We start from the raw sequence: 19,954 nt of genomic DNA on the forward strand, positions 1-19,954 counted from the left end.
ATCTGTGGTTTGTCATGTCGACTAGGGGGTGGATCTTTGCAATAAAAGATTGCCGTTTTGTAAACACTCTCAGAGAATTGATTTGTAGACACTGAATTGATCTGAGAGTCAAAAAGGGCGGTTACTATTCCAACGCTCTAACCACTAGGCTACCTGCTGCCCCACATATAAACTCCCACAGTTGACACTGCATGTCAGAGCAAAAACCAAGCCGAGATCGAAGGAATTATCCATAGAGCTCTGAGACATGATTGTGTCGAGGCACAGATCTGGGGAAAGGTACCAAAATATTTCTGCATAATTGAAGGTCCCCAAGAACACAGTGGCCTCCATCATTCTTAATTGGAAGAAGTTTGGAACCACTAAGAATCTTCCTAGAGCTGGCCACCCGGCCAAACTGAGCAATCGGGAGAAGGGCCTTGGTCAGGGAGGTGACCAAGAACCCGATGGTCACTCTGACAAGAGCTCCAGAGTTCCTCTGTGGAGATGGAAAAACCTTCCAGAAGGACAACCATCTCTGCAGCACTCAACCAATCAGGCCTTTATGGTATTGTGACCAGACAGAAGCCTCTCCTCAGTAAAAAGGCACATGACAGCCCACTTGGAGTTTGCCAAAAAGCACCTAAAAGGACTCTGGTCTGATGAAACCAAGATTGAACTCTTTGGACTGTTTGTCATGCGTCATGTCTGGAGGAAACCATGCACTGCTCATCACCTGGCCAATACCATCCCTACGTTGAAGCATGGTGGTGACAAGGTCATGCTGTGGGGATGTTTTTCAGAGGCAGGGATGGGGAAACTAGTCAGGATCGAGGGGAAAGATGAACAGAGCAAAGTACAGAGAGATGCTTGATGAAAACCTGATCTAGAGTGCTCGGGATCTTAGGCTGGGGTGAAGGTTCACCTTTCAAGAGGACCACGACCCTAAGCACGAAGCCAAGACAACCCAGGAGTGGCTTCGGGACAAGTCTCAATGTCCTTGAGTGGCCCAGCCAGAGCCCGAACTTGAACCTGATCGAACATCTCTGGAGAGACCTGAAAATAGCTGTGCAGCGACGCTCCCCATCCAACCTGACAGAGCTTGAGAGGATCTGCAGAGAAGAATGGGAGAAACTCCCCAAATACAGCTGTGCCAAGCTTATAGCGTCATATCCAAGAAGACTCGAGGCCGTAATCGCTGCCAAAGGTGCTTCAGCAAAGTACTGAGTAAAGGGTCTGAATACTTATGTAAATGTGATATTTCAGGTTTTTATACATCTGGAAACCTATTTTTGCTTTGTCATTATGGGGTATTGTGTAGCTAATTATTTTCTATGCTTTTCAATTGAATTCATTTTAGAATAAGGCTATAATGTAACAAAGTGAAGGTGTCTGAATACTTTATGAATACACTGTATTTAGCATATATTGTGGGTTTAGCAAAATGCTTGTGTTCCCACCTCCAATAGTGCAGTAATATCGAACAATTCACAACAATGCATGCATCTAAAAAGTAAAATAATTGAATTTAGAAATATTAGGACGAGCAAATGTCATAGTCCAGAGTATAAATATAAATGTGGTATATCTGAACAATAGTATATATACAGCAATAGTTAAATAGGATAGGCCGGTATGTAAACATTAAAGTGACCAGTGTTCCATGACTATGTACACAGGGCAGCAGCCTCTTAGGTGCATGTTAAGAGGAAAGGGGGTGGTAGCCGGCTAGTGACAGCGACTAAAGTTGCGCTTGTAGCGGAAGACTCCTTAAGTGTGTGACCCCTAAGCGGTTCGGCTGGAAAGTGGCTGGTCCAATCTGACGTTTGACCAGAAGGACTGGAGCTTGTCGCGGTTGGGCCGTCTGATCCTGACCCAGTCGGAGGTGGTTATGACAGGTGGCCTAACCCACCGTAACTTGTCAAAGCGGTCTTTCATCCACTGCTGGTTGGCTGTGACTGGCCTGAGCATTGTGAGCGGGTGGTTGAACTGGATGAGGGGCCGTCTTTCCAGGGTCAGCTGCAGGACCGGCTGCAGCTCACGTCCCAGCAGGAGGGACACTGGGGAGGGGTGGAGAATAAACAGTTCTCCATTGAGAATGAGATGGTGTTTTGCCAGTGCAGAGAACACACTGTGGAGGCGCTGACTATGGACCTTTGTGGTGGGCCCGTGAACAACTATGTCATAGGGGTAGATGGCCCCTCTGGGACTCCGCGAAGAGAGACATCATGATATTTTGGAAGCAGCTGGGGGCAGAGCTTAATCCAAACGCCATGTGCTTGTAAGCGTAGACCCCTAAATGGGTGATGAATGCTGTGAGGTTGCGGATCCTGTGGCCGTAGAATAAGGCAGTGAGCACGGGGGTATTTGTCTGGGATGATTGCCTTGTTTGCTGCTCTAAGGTCCACGCAGGTACGCAGGCCCCCTGATTTCTTTATTTTTACCCCCACCAGGTTTGAGATCCAGGGGGATGCATCAATATGGCATATATTATCAATAGGCTTGATTGTCTTCTTCTAGCTGGCACCGGAGCTCGGCATCAACGTCTGTGCGTGTGGCCAGTGGGCACCCACTTGCTCGCAAGCCAATATTTCATCTAAGTTCTCTCCAACATTCCTCCACTTCACTTACAAAACACTTCCCAGCTGCTGTATGGAATGTTGACCAATGCGCTTGAGCAAGCAGGCTGCCTGCGCACAGACATCTATAACTGCGCTCGAGGCACAGATTCCTATTCAAGTTTTAGCTGGAACTGATATACCTACCTCCTTATTGAGCTACTGAAATTAAACTAATATACTGCGCACATTATTTTAATTGCTTAAAATCTTCGAGGTAAAATAGAATTGTCATATTTTCTGTTATTATTTTGGGATTATTTATGGAAATAAATGTGATAAATAGGGTTTTGTAAATCCTGGTGCATTGTATTATGATATTGAAATAAAATAAACTCAGCAAAAAAGGTCCCAATCTTTTCAAAGATAATTCGTAGAAGTCCAAATAACTTCACAGATCTTCATTGCAAAGGGTATAAACACTGTTTCCCATGCTGGTTCAATGAACCATAAACAATTAATGAACATGCACCTGTGGAACTGTCGTTATCACACTAACAGCTTACTAACAGGTAGACACTAAAGAGGCCTTTCTACTGACTCTGAAAAACACCAACAGAAAGATGCCCAGGGTCCCTGCTCATCTGCGTGAGCGTGCCTTAGGCATGCTGCAAGGAGGCATGAGGACTGCAGATGTGGCCAGGGGTAATAAAGGACAATAAATTGCAATGTCCGTACTGTGAGACGCCTAAGACAGCGCCACAGGGAGACAGGACGGACAGCGGATCGTACTCTCCGTGGCATACCACGTGTAGCAACACCTGCACAGGATCTGTACATCTGAACATCACACCTGTGGACAGGTACAGGATGGCAACAACAACTGCCCGAGTTACACCAGGAACGCACAATCCCTCCATCAGTGCTGAGAGGGGCTGGACTGAGGGCTTGTAGGCCTGTTGTCTGGTGAGGACCTGCCTTACATCACCGGCAACAACGTCGCCTATGGGCACAACCCCACCGTTGCTGGACCAGACAGGACTGGCAAAAAGTGCTCTCACACGAGTCACGGTTTTGTCTCACCAGGGGTGAGTTACACCGAGGCCTGTACTCTGGAGCGGGATCAATTTGGAGGTGGAGGGTCCGTCATGGTCTGGGGCGGTGTGTCACAGCATCATCGGACTGAGCTTGTTGTCATTGCAGGCAATCTCAACGCTGTGCATTACAGTGAAGACATCCTCCTCCCTCATGTGGTACCCTTCCTGCAGGCTCATCCTGACATGACCCTCCAGCATGACAATGCCACCAGCCATATTGCTCATTCTGTGTGTGATTTCCTACAAGACAGGAATGTCAGTGTTCTGCCATGGCCAGCAAAGAGCCCGGATCTCAATCCCATTGACCATGTCTGGGACCTGTTGGATCTGAGGGTGAGGGCTAGGGCCATTCCCCCCCCAGAAATGTCCGGGAACTTGCAGGTGCCTTGGTGGAAGAGTGGGGTAACATCTCACAGCAAATCTGGTGCAGTCCATGAGGAGATGCACTGCAGTACTTAATGCAGCTGGTGGCCACACCAGATACTGACTGTTACTTTTGATTTTGACCCCTCACCTCCTTTGTTCAGGGACACAATTATTCCATTTATTAGTCATATGTCTGTGGAACTTGTTCAGTTTGTCTCAGTTGTTGAATCTTATGTTCATACAAATATTTACACATGTTAAGTTTGCTGAAAATAAACGCAGTTGACAGTGAGAGGGCGTTTTTCTTTTTTTGCTGAGTTTACATAGGCTACGTGTTATTTGTTAAATTCTGAGAACAAATTGAGTTCGTCACAATGGAACTTCAGAACAGCATTCAGTGGAACAGAAGAAAATGTGCAGCACAATAAACAGTGCAATTCGCTAACACAGACAAGAGATGACCATTTAGAAGCCAACACACACAGCAAGCTACCATATATCATTAATTAAACTACCATTTTAACGGCAGTGCAATTCCGTAAGGGTATCCTGTATTTATTTGTAAGTCGCTCTCCAATTTGTAAGTCGCTCTGGATAAGAGCGTCTGCTAAATGACTTAAATGTAAATGTAATTATTGTGCATGTTTGTCTTGCTGTTAGCCTGGTACAAATATTATTGAAGTGAATGTGCACTTTCTATGTGGTTGGACTGCGACTACAAAAACCACTGGCGACGCCTGTAGTAAAATCAAAAGCGTTTAAGCTCTCCGAGATGATCTAAAGTAGAGACAATCTCTGATAGCTGTAGGACGGAAGAGACTGTCACACATTCGAGCTTTTAATGACCTAGCAAATTCCATGACTTGGGGGTTCAATACATCACTTTTCTTTTAAAAACAATGTTTGCTATTTCAACACCTGCCAAATAAAAACCTGCTGCCAGCTGCCAGCTGTTTGTCAAGTGTGCTAAACTGAATCATGCAGACCCTGCTGGCAAAAAAAAACATTACTAAAAAAGGTATAATTGTAATGCTCTAGTGTCTTATATGCAATGGGTACATGGCCCACAAACACTGTGCCCATGTTTATACACAAAGAATTTTGAACTGGTCAGTAGTTCAATTAGATTTCAACCAAAAAAAAAACATATCAACAAAAATAACTTCAAAAAGATGTTATATATGTCTTAAGCTGGTTGTGATCTGGTTATAAAATGTCCCGACCAGATTTTAACCAGTAAAATACCTCTTTATCATGTAGTATGCCTCCTGATAAATGACAATATCACTGTCGACGTTTGCCAGCTTGGAAATGTGTGTGACGGGACCTTGTCGAATAGTACTCGAGTACCCCTGCCCATACGCCTACAACACAAATGTCTTCGCGCCTCCCATGCTTAAATCACCCCTCTTTCCCTAACAATAAAACAAACTAAATCATATAAAAAATAAAATAGAAATGTTTTTTTTTATCAAATCAAGTCTGAAAACAAACTGAAACTAAACTGAATTTCTGGTTAAAAAAAAACAAAACAAAAAAAACCGAATATAGATAAAAACTGTTGTAAAATTACAAAATGATAATAACCTTGAATTTGAATAAGAAGAAGCAGTATTTCTAACTAATTCTAGACAGATTACTAGACACAACAGTTGTTTGTTCTTTTTGTTCTCTTTATTCCTTTCCTGATTTGAAATGTATTGTAAAGGTCATAATTTCATTCATCACATTACATGACATGATGCACCAAGTCTAATACAATTGTTTACAGGAATACACTGAAACATACACAAGGTTTTACAATGGATACATGAAGTATAGCTCATTGCACTTACAACAGTGAATGTAACATCTTATTCATTTAGGGACTCTGCCTTTATTTTCTGTAGCTTTTTTTCAATTAGATTACATTTTTTTTATACACCCCCCAAACATGTTTGTATATGGAAGCCAGGATATCCCTTTTGAGGGTTTTTTTCTTCTCATTTTACAAACACAACATGTATAGAAACTTTACACTGACCAATATGTTTCTGAATACAACGTTTTCTTTTTAAACAGTCTGCACGAGCCAGCCACATACACAATGCTTTAAAAAAAAGCAATAACTGCTCTTTTTTTTTGTATTTTATTTTTGTTACACAAAAGCACACGTTTGGCGATGTCGGCCTGTGTGGCTTCACTGCACACTATGGCGTCCCGTGCCTGTGATGGTGTTTTGTATGACATTTTACATGTTGTACGGCGTGGTCTATGGTCCTGACTGGTATTTACAGTGAATATGGTTGCCAGGTGAAAGGAGAGGCCTGAGGCTGGGGAGTCGGGCGTTAGGTTGCATTAGCTCATGCATTTGTTACTTTTCACTATTTTAAAAAGATGACTGCTCCCTGGTTGGTTGTGAAACATTTTCCTGTAGCTTTTTTGTTTCTTCGTTTCAACATTCCCTTCCTAAACCTGTCTGTCACCCTTTTTCTCTTCATCCATAGTAATAAATACTTGTTTTGTTCACTGTGCATAGCCATCCACAACCACCCACAGTAAGGGCAGATCGTCACAGTTTGCTATGCTACTTTAAAAGCAACATTTTTGGTTGACGTTAAAAAAAAAGACATGAGTGTTTGTATTTTGTCCCTGGCAAAATGCTGTGGTCTGAAGCCCGTGCAATCCAGAGTAGATGTAGGACTGGATGGGACAGTAACAAGATGGCTTTCTTGATTGACCAACATTGGAATAATAAGCCCTTACTACTATGCATATTATAACGTCCCCGTTCGTTTCGCCGCGGTGCATTTTGTGTGTGCTTTCCTGAGGCAAAGTGATTGAACACAGTTACAAACTCCTTCAAACATAAACATACACAAGTCATAATTGGATTTGGATAAATATCGTTTCCCTTTGTTTCTATTGATTTTTTTACAGCTTTATTATTATTATGACCTCTATTATATCTATATCTAATTTACACATATCTAATATTCCAGTCAGGGGACAATGACTATATGTCACTAGTCTGTTCTAATGGCAGTGAGCTTGTGAGGTGCTTTTCCATGCCAGTGTCTATTGACTGTCAGCAGGCCTTTGCACCAGCTCCATTAGGTCAATATTGATACGATCATGATTCTATTCCATAAAGTCCATAGAGATATGGACAGCGTACCAATGACTCTATTCATCTGTATGATAAAATAATATTTCTGTATAGATATTCCATAAATGTAAGTCATAAGAAGTCATAAAAATATCTCCACTTTTTTGAAAATGTTTTTTATATATATTTTTTTACATTGAACTAATTCGCCCATACTTGAAATAGCAGTTAGTGTACCGAGTGAGTTGTGGGTTAAGGGATGTTCACACTATAGCCTCCCAAGGTCCTTCAAGCCAGATGAATGGTGAGTGGATATAGCCTACAATGGTTTTCTGTGGGTCACACCAAAAGGAAACAAGCTTTGTAGTGCCAGCAGCCTCCCATCAACGTTCAAACTACACGTGTATCATATTATATTTATAGGTACTGACCTTGTGTACACACACAAGGTCAACCCCTTTGATCATGAAAAGTGCCTGTCATTACAGAAATATTTGTGTTATATATTATCATATATATTTAATATATAGTATTTGTTTTTACATATACTGTATATTTATATACAGTACCAGTACCAGAACCACAATGTTTTCTTTTACTATTTTTTTTACATCGTAGAATAATAGTGAAGACATCAAAGCTATGAAATAACACATATGGAATCATGTAGTAACCAAAAAAGTGTTTAACAAATATTTTATTTTATTTTATTTTAGATTCTTTAAAGTAGCCACCCTTTGCCTTGATGACAGCTTTGCACACTCTTGGCATTCTTTCAACCAGCTTCACATTGAATGCTTTTCCAACAGTCTGGAATGAGTTCCCACATATACTGAGCACTTGTTGGCTGCTTTTCCTTCACTCTGCGGTCCAACTCATCCCAAACCATCTCAATTGGGTTGAGGTCGGGTGATTATGGAGGCCAGGTCATCTTATGTAGCACTCCATCACTCTCCTTCTTGGTCAAATATCCCTTACACAGCCTGGAGGTGTGTTGGGTCATTGTCCTGTTGAAAAACAAATCATAGTCCCACTAAGTGCAAACCAGATGGGATGGCGTATCGCTGCAGAATGCTGTGGTAGCCATGCTGGTTAAGTGTGCCTTGAATTCTAAATAAATCACAGATAGTGTCACCAGCAAAGCACCCCCACACAATCAATCCACCTCCTCCATGATTCACGGTGGGAACCACACATGCAGAGAGCATCCGTTCACCTACTCTGCGTCTCACAAAGACACAGCTTTTGGATCCAAAAATCTCAAATTTGGACTCATCAGACCAAAGGACAGATTTCCACCAGTCTAATGTCCATGGCCTGTGTTACTTAGCCCAAGCAAGTCTCTTCTTGTTGGTGTCCTTAAGTAGTGGTTTCTATGCAGCAAATCGACCATAAAGACCAGATTCATGCAGTCTCCTCTGAACAGTTGTTGAGATGTGTCTGTTACTTGAACACTGTGAAGCATTTATTTGGGCTGCAATTTCTGGTAACTTTAATTCACTTATCCTCTGCAGCAGAGATAACTGGGTCTTCCTTTCCTGTGGCTGTTCTCATGAAAACCAGTTTCATCATTGCGCAATACAATCTTCTGTATACCACCCCTACCTTGTCACAACACAATTGATTTACTCAAATGCATTAAGGAAAGAAATTCCACAAATTAACAAGGCACACCTGTTATTAATTGAAGTGCATTCCAGGTGACTACTTCATGAAGCTGGTTGAGAGAATGCCAAGAGTGTGCAAAGCTGTTATCAAGGCAAAGGGTGGCAACTCTGAAAAATCTCAAATATATTTAGATTTGTTTAACACTTTTGGTTACTACACGATTCCATGTGTGTTATTTCCTAGTTACAGTGTAGATAACAGTGTAGATTAAAAAATGAGTTGGTGTCCAAACATTTGCCTGGTACTGTATATATAATTGATATATTTAATCTCTTCATAGAATTGGCTTAATTCTTCAGCAGCTTTATTCACTTTACGAAATAAGAATTGCACAAACTGGCAGCCAGATATTGGGATCCACAGCTGTACTGTACGTAGAAGACCATTCACTGTACCCAGCAACCCATGCTTGAAGCAATAAGATGGCAGACTTTTATGACAGTATTCTACATTTTTAAAAAATGGCATCAGATTCACTATAGCCTTTAGTGCACAAATAGAAATAGCGTGCCGTTTTTAGGGTGCCTATATAGTTAATCCTTTGGCAACAGGTCCCAGTTTTCAGTGAGGAGACTCAAACATGCCAGCAACAAACAAAAAACATTGAATCAAATTCCTGACTTAAAAGTATTGTAGCTATATACAAACAAGTCAATTTTGTTTTTGTAGCAGGAACACTACAATAAAGCAGTATTTTTCTCAGGCATGACAACGGTATTCAGTTGGTTTTCTTCTTCCCTAGTATTTCCCCTAAATATGATTAATTGCATAGAACGTTTGAAATGGAAAAGTTGCTGTCGACCACACACTTCTGTTTGATTTGTCAAATATTGGTTTGTTTTGTAATAGGATGATGAGAAACACACGCATACTCACACATACACACAGACATCAGGAACGTAACTATACAGAAGTGACTGTTACTGAGATTTTGCCCGGAGCATGCTTTATCCCAGCGTCCACACACAGAGAGAGAGCGAGAGAGAGAGAGAGAGAATATACATCAGGTTTGGGATCCCATCAGTAGGCCTCTGTAGCATCGGAGTGCCTGACCAGTCCCACCTGACCAGTTCAACTACACTGCACTGCAAAGAACAGCAGGATGAACACTGACCTGAGAGGTTTCTGTGACAACTGTCAACATCTTGGGGTTTGCAGTTTGGTCGCAAAAACAAAAGGCAAATAACTATCGGTGACTGAACCAACTGTATCTTTGACTCTTCAGCGTCTAACGCTCCAAACACCTTGAACGTGCACATAACTCATATCGCCATATGTGAGTGTGCGCAGACTAGGTTTCTCCAGTGTGTCAACCTCAGTATATTTGAAACACACATATATATGTACTACTTGTCAGTAAGTATTATCTCTTTTCCCTTTTTGTCTTCTTTTGGATATTAAAACATTTGTAGTTAGCCAGAAGAACATGAAAACCCATTGATGATGATGACAGTCAACAAAAGAATGCTAAAGTACTTCAAGTCAGATTCAATGGTGATTTGCACTGGTTTGTATTCAGTGCCTCTCTGCTGTCTTGCAGTGCTCACATATCAAAATGGGCAGATATTATGTGCCTTGTCTGGGCAGTAACAAAGTACAGGAATGGATTTCCAGGGTCGTATTCATTAGAGCACACCGTTGCAAAACGTTTTACAATGGAAAATGAAAATGAGGGTTTCTTATTGGACAATTTCAGGTAGTCCCTCCCTGTTTCAGTCCATTGTTTCTTCGGTTTGGTGCCTAGTGAATCTGACCCAGGTGTGGCCCTGTTAAGATGTGATAGCAGAACATTTCACAACTCAGATATGCAGACAGAGGCAACACATTCCTGACCACTGATTTTCTTTTAAATGACACAAGACTGTGCTCTTTACTGACTTCCTTCCACATACTATTGCATTTTCATTATTAATAATCATAAATCAATAAATAACGTAATCAATTATTATGGCAACCATAAACACATAAATGTATGAAAAATAAATAATATAAATCATTTCAAACCTAAAAGTAAAACAACATACAAAAATATTAAATGAATCTCACAGCTGTTGTTCCAGCTGACATCATTATCACATAAAAAAAAAGTCTGCAATGAAAATAAGCTTTATGGACACAACATGGAGTACAAAAATAAGATATTTAAGTCACTTTACTCGAAATAAAAACAATGGCATGATTAAGGCGAATCCGTTATCATGTAACAGAAAATCAGGCAAATACAGAGCGAGAACAAAAAACTGTTGTAAAAAAAATACTAAAATAAAAAAAACACCAGAGATCCAAATGTTGTGGGAAGGTTCAGAAACACTATGAACCCAAACGTTGTGGGAAGGTTCAGAAACACTATGAACCCAAACGTTGTGGGAAGGTTCAGAAACACTATGAACCCAAACGTTGTGGGAAGGTTCAGAAACACTATGAACCCAAATGTTCCGGGGATGTTTTTTATTTTCAAATTAATGGCTCGGCAATGGCAAAACTAGCCACATTCGGCTCTCATGGTGCAACCAAAACCTCCCGAATGATGATTCTCCCATTCTGTAGCCAGATTCAGTGTTATGTCCACCTTGTCTTCTTTTGGAGTTTTTTTTTAAATTAGTTTTATTATTAACCAGTGTCTTATGGCCTCTGTGATTGAAATGGTGAACAGTGTAAGGTCTTGGATATAAAGTTCCATGCATTCAAAATCCTAAATCCACGATACACTTCTTAGACACATCAAAAAAAAAAAAGAATGAGTCAGCATAAAAAAAAAGGTGCCTTCTTTCATTCTGGAATGTAAAGATAAAACCAGAACAAACCGTGGAGTCGTCATGCTAGTCATCCTTATTATGTTTGTTTTCTTTCTTCTTCTTCTTCTTCCCTAAATTGTTATCAGCATCCAAATGAAACAGGAAGTATTTATAGTACCAGAAAAACCTACGAAGCGCTTCAGTTTTCTTTTCTTTATTTCGGAGATGAAAGGAGAGTGTGTCTGAGCACAGGCGTACGGAATCAAGGATCCTAACCTGCCACCATGGCCACGCCCCCTGGGATGTATTCCGCCCCCAGCAGGCAGCAGCACAACAGCCCACAGACTAGAGCAGTGGTTCCCAACCAGGGGTACTAGTATTTGGCCTATCAACAGGGGGGTACTTGAGAAGACTCATGAGATAGTAGGCCAACTGGTAAAATGCACATGAGGGGGTACTTCAGGGGTACTCCGGGCAGATCAAAATTCAGTTACCCGAAAAAAGTTTGGGAACCACTGGACTAGAGGACAGCATCATCAGTATGCTGGGGTGTCACAGTATTGTGGCTCCCTCCCATCCTCTTACAGAGCAGCTGGATGGAGTATTCCTTAGTACAGAGCCCATTCCCCAAAGGATAATGGCTGTTTGCGAGTTGGTGCTGAAAACCCGGACAGAGGCAGAGACCAGGGGGAACAGGCTCTCTATCCAGCTAGCCGCTCTCTGGAATGGTCCTCGGGGCTTGTGACCTCAGTGCAGACCACAGCCCTAGGGTGTTCTGGGGGTCCCAGGGTGTCAGGGGCCTGGATCTTTGGCTGTGGGCATTGCATCCTGGTGGCCTCAAAACGATCTGGAGAACGTGAACACAAAGTCAGGTGACTGGTATCCTATGAGTATCTTACCTGAATGAAACAGTAAATACATTAAATGGATCTCCAATGAACAACTTAATTAAATCATTCTGTGGAAATAAGCGTTCTAAATGAACCCTCTCATTATCTGCAGAGTTGAGCATACGATTAGAACAGAGTGAAATCCCATGATTCAACACTAGATGGCAGAAGAGCAGAAGAAAAACAGAACTGAACTGTACAATGTGCTGAGGCCTGTGCAGGTTATGTAATTATACTACCTCTCTATGACATTACACTCAGTTTATCCTCAGTAAAACACATTTAACAAAATATTAACAGTAACAACCATCCATTGAATATTGTGACTGTAAGGGCATGGCAGGCTACATGTAGGCTCTCTCTCACCGAATCGGACATAAACACAGCAGAACAGTCCATTTCGCAGACAGCTCCAAACACAAGATGGTCCACTGTGCATGAGGCTCCATTCATTCCATCAGCGGCACCAATATCTGTACACGAGAACGCTAATGCTGAGAGAGACAGACTGGGGCTGTGGTCACATGAGGTGGTTAGTCATCACAGCGCGGTTGGCTGCAACACCTTGCACTACAGATACAGCATGAGTCTCCGTCTCAGGCAGCACACGGCCATTTCTGACAGCCAGACCCCGACGGACACACTGTATGTCGTTGACGGATAATGCACCAGTCACACACGGGCTTCAAAATCATCTTCTCCAGAAGGAAATCAACCATGCTTAGATGTATTATTTAAGGAGACGTTGTGTTCGCTTCACGGGAACGTCTCCACTGAGATGACAGCCGTATATGATTACAGAGCATTATGGGTGCTGTAGTTGTGTTTCATGTAGCATGATGTACAACATAAGCCAGTGGGAGTATGTGTTTAAGGAGATGTGACTGGGTGTTGTGCTAAATGAAGGCGTGTTAATCAGATACACTAGGGGAAGCTACGGTAAAGCCTGTTAAGGCGTTCTCCTTGAGCTTGTCTAACAGGACCCCATGGGGACAGCCATTCAAAACCGAAGTTCCAGTTCTCAACACTAGGTTTTTTTTTATATTGGGTTCATTGGGTTGCTATGATGTAATGTACTGTAACATGGTCTCTCTCTCTCTCCCTTTCTCTCTCATATTCTGTGCACTGCTGCCCCACTGTGGTAGAAGGAAGCCTCTGTGAGCGTAGTGGTCAATTCCTAAAATGTCTGTGTGTTCCCGCACAATTTGATGTGCGTGATATTCCTGCCTTCCTGGGAGTCTCAGTAGATGCCAGGTGATCCACACGGTAATGCTATCTTCAATTATGCTATGTTAAGCATGAGGGGTCTGTTCAGGTGTCACGTTACAGTAAGTTTAGATATCACATCGAAACTTATTGTGTGGAACAGTTAGCTGCTCGCCGTATTCATTACATTTACATCCCAGTGACCCTAAAAGGCCGTGACCTCAACGGGCACACTGGGAGAGCAGGGCTCCGATGTCACAATTTCACAACACAATTCAAAAACAATCAGGGATGCTCTCTTCTGTCACAAAGGCAATGATGCTATAATGTAAACAAACGTTGTGGTTGTGCCGTTTGCTCCTCCAACGCTGCTCGCCTTGGTTCCACAGCTTTATTCTTGGGCCGAGTTAATTACTCTAGAGAGGTCATATGACAATGCTGGTTTGTCATTTTCAACGTAGCATAGCCATCATACATTACTGCTGCGCGATATGAAATCTGTTACGCACCATGGGGGAAGAGGAGGAGGTAGGGAGATGAGGAGGAGGTAGAGAGATGAGGAGGAGGCAGAGAGATGAGGAGGAGGTAGAGAGAAGAGGAGGAGGTAGAGAGAAGAGGAGGTAGAGAGATGAGGAGGAGGTAGAGAGAAGAGGAGGTAGAGAGGAGGAGGTAGAGAGATGAGGAGGAGGCAGAGAGAAGAGGAGGAGGTAGAGAGAAGAGGAGGAGGTAGAGAGAAGAGGAGGAGGTAGAGAGAAGAGGAGGAGGTAGAGAGATGAGGAGGAGGTAGAGAGAAGAGGAGGAGGTAGAGAGATGAGGAGGAGGCAGAGAGATGAGGAGGAGGTAGAGAGAAGAGTTGGTAGAGAGAGAACGGAAGGTAAAGAATGGTTACTTTAGCAAACGAAGGTAAACCAGAGCCCTCTGTACTTGTAGCGGATGAACAGTGAGGAGTTGAGAAGTATACAGTGTATGCTGTGGGGTGGGGGAGTGGAGAATAAAGGGTCCCAGGGCGGAGGTGGATGGATACACAATCTTCTGGCACACATTACCACGTCACTCAATCTCATATCCATCCACGGATACTGTTACCGGCCAAAGAGCTGTTCCATAGTCAGAGAGCGTGCTCTGTTCTCTGTGAATACGATGAGTGTTGTTCATAACCGGATAACCCCCTTCATCTAATTCACCGATGCATTATTAAAAATAGCGGGATAGCCAGAAAGTAACAATAACCTAACTATACGTGCTTGAGGGTAGAGTGTTTTGTTTAAAGGAAAAATCCACTAAACATTTTTGTGACCATTTGCTTCATGAAAGTGACATTTTGCTTCTTGAGAGTCCAATATCTTGTGCTGCGCTTGATTGCTGACTTGCAAAACATTTTGGGAATGTATCAACAGTGGACTAATGAAGAAAATACCAAACAATCGTTTTTTGAGTGGTGTTTTTCTTTAACTATTTGTCTCCCGGTGCTTTGTGATATAAAGGGACTGCAGTTGAACCACAAGATACTCTGCTGTTCAGTTACAAACTACTGTAATCAAATATGAGATGTTCTATTCTCTCTAGAAACTGGAAGAAGGGGCAGACTCTTCTTTAGCCCTGGTTGCCCATTGAAACGTGACCTGCGGTTGGCCCTAGAGAATCACACTGTCAATGCCAGTGTATGGATGTTACAGTAATATGGCTGTTACAGTGCACTCATGCAGAGGCTGACAGAGAGCCCATGGGTCAAGGGTCAGGGTTCATGAAAAGGTTAGCGCAAGGTGCAGTGCTGTTTTGCAGTAAATAGTATAGACCTCCTATATGTACACAATAGCAGGAGTGACTTGACTGCAACATATTAAGAGATGAAAGAATCTAGAATCTACCTTGGCTGTGAACTAAATCTTTCCCACACCATCACTGCATAATTAACTATATTAGTAAATAATGATGATTGTTTTGTGATAATTCTTGTGTCATTAGTGTATCACTAAGAGGTGCCCACCATCCTACTTTTTCTAATCTTAGTTGTGCTTGATGAGTCTGTGTGCACTACTTACTGTCTGGCCTGCCAGAGAAAGCAGCATTGTTTCTCTGCAATCGTGGGCTCAGGCCTGGGACACGCAGCATCCATTGATTCCTGTCCTCATTGGCTGATTGAGGGTGGGAAAAAACAATCAATCTTGAGCTGATTGATCATGATCATGTCAGGTTCGCTAATCTTTTCCAATTACATTTTAAAATTCTGCAACTTGAAATATACACAATACTGTATGTACTACTTACTAAGTTCAGTGTCATTTATGTTTTTCCATATTACACTACAATAAAGCCATCGGGTCTCATTGGAAAATAAATACTTTACAAAGTAGTTGTTTTAATGTAATATTCTGAAAATGAGGGAGCTTTAGGCAGGGAATAGAGATTTTGTACTCACCAGTGCGCTCAGATTTCCTCTATCGATGGCTATATCTTTCCCTCCCTCTCTCTCTCTCTCTCTCATAGTAAAACAAAGCAGGGGTCTTCCTAGGTTTTTCTGGTACGAAGCCTCACAACGTCCTCCATAACATTTACAGACACCTGAAATCACACGATTCCGTGAGACTCCCACTTGTCACTTACTGGGGTGAGCTGTCATCCTGTTCTAAAAGCCTTGTTCGGGACACAGGAGAGACACTCAAACCTGCACACAGTGCCTACAAACAATGTGCACAAAGTGGTCCGGGGGAAAAACGGAACCACCCACACACAGTCAGAATCAATAGTCTTTTTACTTGGTAATGCAGGCGAACACTTACCATCATCTCAACACCTCACCACAAGGAGGTGAACTTCTTGCCGAAACCGGAGATAGCTGTTGAGGGAGGGAGTGAGGGAGGGAGATTAGGCATATTGTAGCAAGGAGAATGCACCGTAAAGGTGACGTTGATGGAATAACATGAAAGTTCCACAGAGAGAGAGAGTAAAAACGAGTCTGAGATCCAGCATATCACCTTCTCCTAGTTTTCCTGCTGCCTCTGCAGGGTTTCCTGGTAGGACTTTAGAGAGGAGACTATCCCCCTCCATCCCCGGTTGTCCTGTTGCCGCACTCCCGATGCCACTGGGTCTAGGGGCAGCCTTGGAGCCTGCAGGGAGAAGGGGCGGGGGGGGGGGGGTGGATGATGATTAGAAACTGATTCTCTGAAAATGTATCTACAATATGAGAAAGAATCTTAAAATATAGTTGAATCCTGATTAGTATAAACCTTGTTTGGTGTACTTTTCAATTCAAATACTTTCTTTTTAATCCAGTTGATGCCATACTCCGGTTTAGTGCACACTATCACAACAATCTGAAGCCATTGCATTTATCTGGAGATGACCGCACCAGCTTTTGACATAAATCTGATTCCCAATTTGCGCTTTACAGACTGTTTTTGACCCGGGTCTCTATTTCCACAGAACTGTCTATACAACTGTTAGCGAGGTGATGGGACTGTATAGACTATAGCAGGTATTCTCCCAGGGGTACGCGCAATGCCGTCGGGGGTACACCAAATAAAAATGTGATTCACATTTTACATTTTTTTTAAAGAATCGAACAATCCGTTTTTATTTTCCAAAGGGGCTATACATTTGGGTGAGGTTTTTCTCTCGCCTGGGTAGCCTCGTTCCACGGCCCAAAATAAAATTCAACCATCTAGTGTTCAGCGAAATAACAACACAGTGTCAAATAAAGGTAGCCTAGTCAAATAATTAACATCCAATCACCTTAACCGTTACTCTCTCGCTGGAACTCCACTAACAGGCCATATGTAGCCAAAATTAGCTGCTGCTCATGTTGGTATCTGCACTGATGGCGCAAAACCCATGACGGGGAGACATAGTGGAGTGGTAATGCCCGTGCAAGCAGTTTCTCCTGACGCCACTTGGGTACACTGCAGCATCCACCGAGAGGCTCTTGCTGCCAAGGTAATGACTGACAGCTTGAAAGACGTTTTGGACACTACAGTGAAAATGGTTAACTTTGTTAAAGCAAGGCCCCTGAACTCTTGTGTATTCTCTGTACTATGCAATGATATGGGCAGCAACCATGTAAGGCTTTTACAACATACAGAAGTGCGCTGGGTATCAAGGGGCAAAGTATTGAGACGTTTTTTTGATTTGAGAGATGAGCTTAAAGTTTTCTTTACTGACCATAATTTTCACTTGTCTGACCGTTTGCATGATGACGAGTTTCTCACACGACTGGCCTATCTGGGTGATGTTTTTTCTCGCCTGAATGATCTGAATCTAGGACTACAGGGACTCTCCGCAACTATATTCAATGTGTGGGACAAAATTGAGGCTAAAATTAAGAAGCTATTTTCTGTCTGCATTAACACACAAGTCTTTCCATCATTGTATGATTTTTTTGTGTGCGACTGAACTCAAGCTTACTGACAATGTAAAATGTGATATAGCGAAGCACCTGAGTGAGTTGGGTGAGCAATTACGCAGGTACTTTCCAGAAACAGATGACACAAACAACTGGATTCATTATCCCTTTCATGCCCTGCCTCCAGTCCACTTACCAATATCTGAACAAGAGAGCCTCATTGAAATTGCAACAATCGGTTCTGTGAAAATGTAATTGAATCAGAAGTCACTGCCAGATTTCTGGATAGGGCTGCGCTCAGAGTATCCTGCCTTGGCAAATCGCGCTGTTAAGACACTGATGCCCTTTGCAACCACGTACCTATGTGAGAGTGGATTCTCAGCCCTCACTAGCATGAAAACGACTAAATACAGGCTCACACTGTGTGTGGAAAATGATTTAAGACGGAGACTCTCTCCAATACAACCCAACATTACAGAGTTATGTGCATCCTTTCAAGCACATCCTTCTCATCAACCTGTGGTGGGTTATTCACAATATTCGATTCACAAATAAGGTTTAAAATGTAAGATGGTTAAATAAAGAGCAAAATGATTGATTATTATTATTTTATCATTTGTTTCCTGGTCCTATAAGAGCTCTTTGTCACTTCCCACGAGCTGGGTTGTAACAGAAACCCACACTCATTCTTGTGTTTAATAAATGTATCGTATAGTGTGTGTGTGGCAAGCTTACAATGATGGCAAAACACAGCATTTGAGAGTGCTCTGACCCTGGTGCTAGATGGGGCATGCAGCTGGAGGTTGAATGTTTGAAGGGGTACAGGACTATAAAAGGTTTGGGAATCACTGGACTAGAGCATGTCAACACAGACACAATTGAACCGTGACACGAAAATGGCTGAAATGATTTAGCATGGTCCCTAAAGATCCTTATGAACTTTTACAACTGCACCACCGAGAGCATCCTGACTGGTTGTATCACAGTATGGTATGGCAACTGCACCACTCTCAACCTGAAGGCCCTACAGAGGGTGGTGCGGGCGGCCCACTGGGGGTGTGTTCCCAGCCATCCAGGACGTACATGCCAGCATTTCTGAAAAAAGGCCTAAACAAATGTCAAAGACTTCAGTCACCCGAGACATGGACTGTTCTCCATGCTCCCATCCAGCAGGCGGTACCGGTGATGTAGGCTCAGATAGGCTCAGATAAACAGACTCCTAAACAGTTTCTATCCCCTGGCCACAAGACTGTTAATAAATAGCTAACAACTACTGCTCTCACTCACACCTAAGCTGCTGCTAAAATTATTATTGATTTGATTTATTACCACCGCTACTCTTCTATTACCATTAATATCTATCTATTTATCCTACTACTGGTCACTATTACTTCCTTCTACATGTATATATTACCATTAGTATATTACCACAAGTATTTATATATTCCTGCTACCAGTCACTTTTCAGCCCTGTTTACATGCACAGTCACAGTCAAAAGTTTGGACACCTACTCATTCAAGGGTTTTTCTTTATTTTTGCTATTTTCTACATTGTAGAATAATAGTGAAGATATCAAATAACACACATGGAATCATGCAGTAACCAAAGAATTAACAAAAAAAAGTGTTAAACAGATTGTTCAAAGAAGCCACCCTTTGCCTTGATGACAGCTTTTCACACTCTTGGCATTCTCTCAACCAGCTTCACCTGGAATGCTTTTCCAAAAGTCTTGAATTCGTTTTTTTTTTGTTGATAAAAATAAACAGAAAAGAGCTAAGCACAGGCAAACCTGGTTCAGTCTGCTTTCCAACAGACACGGGGAGACACATTCATCTTTCAGCAGGACAATAACCTAAAACACAATATACATTGGAGTTGCTTACCAAGACAACATTGAATGATTCTGAGTGGCCTAGTTGCAGTTTTGACTTAAATCAGCTTGACAATCTATGGCAAGACTTGAAAATGGGGCCTCCCGAGTGGAGCAGTGGTCTAAGGCCCTGCATCGCAATGCTAGAGGCGTTTCT

At 42.4% G+C, this 19,954-nt stretch overlaps 1 protein-coding gene across 1 annotated transcript in view; it reads right to left on the reverse strand.

Moving 5' to 3' along the window:
• Positions 1-5,666: 5,666 nt before the first annotated feature.
• LOC118361301 (protein bassoon-like) overlaps positions 5,667-19,954 on the reverse strand; it is a 191,298-nt gene continuing 177,010 nt past the window's right edge. The window contains exons 9-13 of the mRNA XM_035741132.2: positions 16,563-16,694; positions 16,368-16,423; positions 16,007-16,149; positions 15,630-15,722; positions 5,667-12,338 (exon numbers count right to left, since the gene is read on the reverse strand). Of these exons, the coding sequence (XP_035597025.1) occupies positions 16,383-16,423; positions 16,563-16,694 (173 nt within the window). The 3' untranslated portion in view covers positions 5,667-12,338; positions 15,630-15,722; positions 16,007-16,149; positions 16,368-16,382. The remainder of the gene's footprint in view (positions 12,339-15,629; positions 15,723-16,006; positions 16,150-16,367; positions 16,424-16,562; positions 16,695-19,954) is intronic.

This window comes from Oncorhynchus keta, chromosome 28 (assembly GCF_023373465.1).
Source record: "Oncorhynchus keta strain PuntledgeMale-10-30-2019 chromosome 28, Oket_V2, whole genome shotgun sequence".
Taxonomy (NCBI): domain Eukaryota; kingdom Metazoa; phylum Chordata; class Actinopteri; order Salmoniformes; family Salmonidae; genus Oncorhynchus; species Oncorhynchus keta.